The 4,504-nt window shown below is 41.3% G+C and overlaps 1 protein-coding gene across 1 annotated transcript in view; it reads left to right on the top strand.

The window, feature by feature from the left end:
- Positions 1-2,426: 2,426 nt before the first annotated feature.
- The window catches only part of LOC109484957, a gene marked incomplete at its 3' end in the record, with an annotated part of 12,987 nt that continues 10,909 nt past the window's right edge, over positions 2,427-4,504 (top strand). The window contains exon 1 of the mRNA XM_019788330.1: positions 2,427-3,244. Within this exon, the coding sequence (XP_019643889.1) occupies positions 3,124-3,244 (121 nt within the window). The remainder of the gene's footprint in view (positions 3,245-4,504) is intronic.

A 4,504-nucleotide genomic window follows, 5' to 3' on the forward strand; every position in this document is an offset into this window, starting at 1 on the left:
GGCAAAAGTTTATAATTGTTTTTAACATTGTGACGACCTTTTTATAATAATTTTGGTGGAGGTCAACGGAACTGCAGTCGGCTCACCCTGGAACGCAGTTGCGTAATGCCGCGCATTTATACACGAACAGGGAAATCTTCACAATCCATATCATATGGTGTCACTGTGTACATACACAAGCCGATACATTTCCATACCACACAGCGCAGTTAACTCCTGGCTACCTCTCAGTCACATCAGTCGTTCTAGCCAGGATTCAAGAGTTAAATTGTCTGCACTACCTTCTACTGTATACCTGCGTCATAGACCCCGGGGTCTATAATACCGTTCTACTTCAGATCTGCAAACTTAGTTTGGATGTCACAATGGCCTAAGATTCACGGTGTCCCGTTTTTACACTGTTTGTTTTATTCCACTTCATCCTTTGTGGGTACTTTTATTTGGGTGTACAATGGACTTCTGTGTGTACATGTACTTCCAGTATAACATGTGCTATCGACAGGCTGCCCCCTTGGTATTATATGCGAACTAAAGTTCCATTTTCTCACCAGGAAACCATGCCTTTGAGGTCCTCCGTACGGCAAACCAGCAGTACCGAGGAGTCGACTTCCTGGCCATTGAGGCAAAGCTGCCAGCTGACGGCCTGTCGGCCAGTCCAGACTGGTGTAGGGATTATGCGAATCTGTGCAGCGGCTTCGGACTCAGGCCGACGGGATGTGGGGAGGACGGGGCGACCGAGGGTGGGCGCTACAGCCACCCCGACTATATCCGGTAGGACGTGTGACATTCAGAACAGTCATAGTGCACGCTGGGTAATCCTGTCTTGTGATCTGAATCGCAGAAACTATAGTCAGGAGTGTGTATAAGTTAACTGATAAATTCATGATTTTTATCCATTACATAACTCAGGTGGGATGATATTATATTTCTATGACAGTATAATCATCATCAATGCCCAATTTGGTAGTCAAAATTGATGACACTGCACTAGAGAGTTACTTCCTGCAAGTATACGTATCTGGGAGTTTTACTTGACTCGAGCCTAAGCTTTAATAACCACATGGATAATGTGTGTAGTAAGATGGTGCAACGCCTTGGTCTGCTATGACAACTGAGGCCTTATCTCTGTACTGATGTTGCCAACATGTACAAAACCTTTGCCCTACCGTTACTTCAATATTGCGATTTTTGCAATATTTCACAAATATGTATACAATACATACACATGTTGCTTAATTGATTTACGTGTATTGTTAATGTATAACTTATATTTATTATTTTACACAATGTATGTTATTATATAATATTACTTTCTTGTATTATGTTTCCATGGGCTCCCTTGGAAATCAGCCTTCAACGACTAAACGACTAAATAAAATATACATGTACATTGTATTGTGTATATTGTACTTAGTCTATCAATTTTACTAAATATGGAATCATGGAAATCAATGAGTATGAAATTTGTTCCACATGCACTTACATGTACAGTAGAATCCTGATGGTGATTGAATGAATCCAGTCAACATGTCCTATATTGTTTCAGTGCATGGAAAGTTCACAGTCCTTAGGGAGGACAGACAAAGTTAATCTGCAGCCACTGTCTTCTCACTTTTGTTAGAAGGGGTGAAGAGTTAGCAATGGTTGAGATATCTTACAGACGTTGTTGTTTCCAGGTGCGTGACTGAGTACAACTCCGACCCCTACATCAACAACGTGCTCGGCTGTCCCCCGGCCTGGCATGTAGTTGAGGTGGCGAACTTGGCTTTCTCAGCCGGGGCTACATGGGACAGGAGTTTCGGCTTTGCCTGGTGTGACACCAGCGACTGCCAACGTGGGATACGTGAGAGTCGTCTCGGTCTGTACTACACAGCAGCAGCCTTTGGCTCAGACGGGAACGGAGACAGGATTGTGTACACTGTGTGCGCAGGCTCAGCAGGTAAGTATTATTAACTATTTGGCACTATTGACTTTTACTTTATTTTACATATAAGATTTCATATCAGACATTAACAATGTTCAAAAGATAAAAAAAATGCTTGTTTCTGGTTTGACCAGAATCTAATTGATGTGGGGTGGGTTTAGTGATTCACAAATTTTGTATATCAATACATAAATTCTGTTATAGAATGTATTTTTATTCAGTTAAAATTAAATGTGCAGCAATGATTTTGCCCAAACTGGATTACCGTGAGCCCTGATATGATATGGGTTAACTGCAGAAAAGGTCTTTCCCACAAGCTACAGAAACTACAGAACTGGGCAGTCAGATTTATTCTTAGCTTGCCAAAGTTATACAATCACATTGGAAATGATGAATTCTCTGTCTAAGGCTGTAAAACCCGAGAGAAACTTGCTCTTGCCCCAATCAATGTACAAGGCTGCTTTGTAGTCCACAGTGAACTTCCAGTCTATACATCAATAGCTTTCAGAGGGCTTCTGAATTTCATAACTTTGCCACCTAGCACAATCTATTCTTGAAACTGCCACCCCTTGAATGTGGAAAGTGCAGCTTCTCATGTAGAGGTGCTAATGCCCGGAACCTCCTGCCACCTTCTATAAAAACTTCCATGTTAGTTTCCAAAACCATGTGTAGAACTTGGCTTGACCTCTCAATAACACCTACAGGAATGGACTTGTTGAACGAAGTAAAACTTGAATGAGGACACTTGTATTCAATGTTGGAAAACTGATTGTGCAACGTTTCAGCACTCAGGTGTCAGAAATGTCCCTTGCTAGGGTCAGCAGTTTTTTCTAGGGTTGGTCGGGAAACAGGAAACACAACTTACATCTTTCCTTATCTGAGACCTAATTTTGTTATTATTTTGATTTATTGTATGTGACTTAAGTTGACTGCAATATTTAGTAATATTACCTCTTCTAGATGCAATGTTAGGAACTTGAGTCTCAAGAGGTCTTGCAAAGCTTAAGTTGACTGCAATATTATTATGTAAATTATGGCTGCCAAGGTAATAACCATGGTCAGCAGCACCAAACAGGATACATGTAGGTGCCTCTTAAAACCTCAAATAGGACGAGGATGGAACAGATTTCACCAGCTGGTTACAATAATGACTACTAGTATGACTGTCTAACTGTTCTCTGTAATTTCAGTAGGCAATAATGAGTGTGCAACTTACAGGAAACTGTGGGTGTGCCCATGTCTGTATCCACACGCTGAACGGCCACAGGTGTGCCTGTCGACCTGGCTACACGTTGATGATGGACCTTCACGGCTGTGAAGGTGAGAAACTGTCTCTACACTCTGTCAGTCTGATATTTCCCACACTTTTGTATAAAGTGAAACATACAGTCATGTATAATGTCAGTCTTTTTTCAATACCGCATTGCCTTCCTTATCAATTATGCAAATTAGAGCCTGATTTGCATAATTGTTATTTAGTCATGTCAAGCATCTCTTCTTTTTTTTACTTGCAATTTGATATGGATAATACAGGACATGGTGGTGAGGTACTCTAGCTGTAGCTAATTCTAACCTCACCACCAGACATACAGGTATACCGCGACAAAATACATGTCAAAAACAACAGGGAACAGCAAATGGGTGGAAATGGCAACACGGTGATTATGGTAATGAATAATAATAAATGGTGAGGAAGAACATGTTTTGCAGGAGTTAATCTTAGGCTAATACAAACTGTTAAGTATCAATAGTGTAAGTGTGGGTGATTGTCAAAATGTTACAGTTTGTATCTGGGTGTAAATCGGGTGATCCTCTAAGTAAAATGTGACAGAATGAAGAATTGTTCGGACATGTTATGTACTTGCAAGCATCTCTTCCACTACCTACATGATTCAATTCAAGATTCAAGATGGATTTATTGGTTCTTCGCAGTTAAAAACAACTGAATTGTAAACCAATTTACAAAACATTAGTATATTAAAAACTACAGGTTTGCAATCAATATAGGCGTACGATTAACAAACCAATAAAAATACATGTTCCATACATTATAAATTTCCTGGACAACATTTGATACAGAAACAGTGTACTACATATTAGAAAAACAACAGTCAGGGGTTCAGTCCATAGTTATTGAGGAGCTGGACCATAAACGGTATGGGCGAGTTCTTATATCTATTTGTTCTTGCTCTCGGACAGTCTAGCATCTCGCTGTTTCTAGTACTACGGCCAGTTATTTGTGATCTCTGTGGAGGTAGCCAGTCTCTGTACTCTGACCGCACAAGTGTCCTAGCAAACTTCACACACAACAGTTCTCTTCTCTCGGCAAGTGATGACAGTCCGAGGTGTTGTAGTGCGTAGTCATATCCTGTGTAGGTAGTTCCCAGGATGATGCGGCAAGCCCGCCTTTGAACACGCTCAAGGCTGCGTTCCTCAGGGGCTTTAGTGAGGGCAGGAGTCCAGGCAGGAGTCCAGTCATGTATGAGGGCGTCGATGAAGGTTAGACATCCAGGTACTTATGGGTACTATGGGTGCTTATAAACCTGCCATTCCCCTCTGGTCTCTCAGTCACTGACGAAA

Source organism: Branchiostoma belcheri, unplaced genomic scaffold, assembly GCF_001625305.1.
Source record: "Branchiostoma belcheri isolate BF01 breed outbred unplaced genomic scaffold, Haploidv18h27 scaffold713, whole genome shotgun sequence".
NCBI lineage: Eukaryota > Metazoa > Chordata > Leptocardii > Amphioxiformes > Branchiostomatidae > Branchiostoma > Branchiostoma belcheri.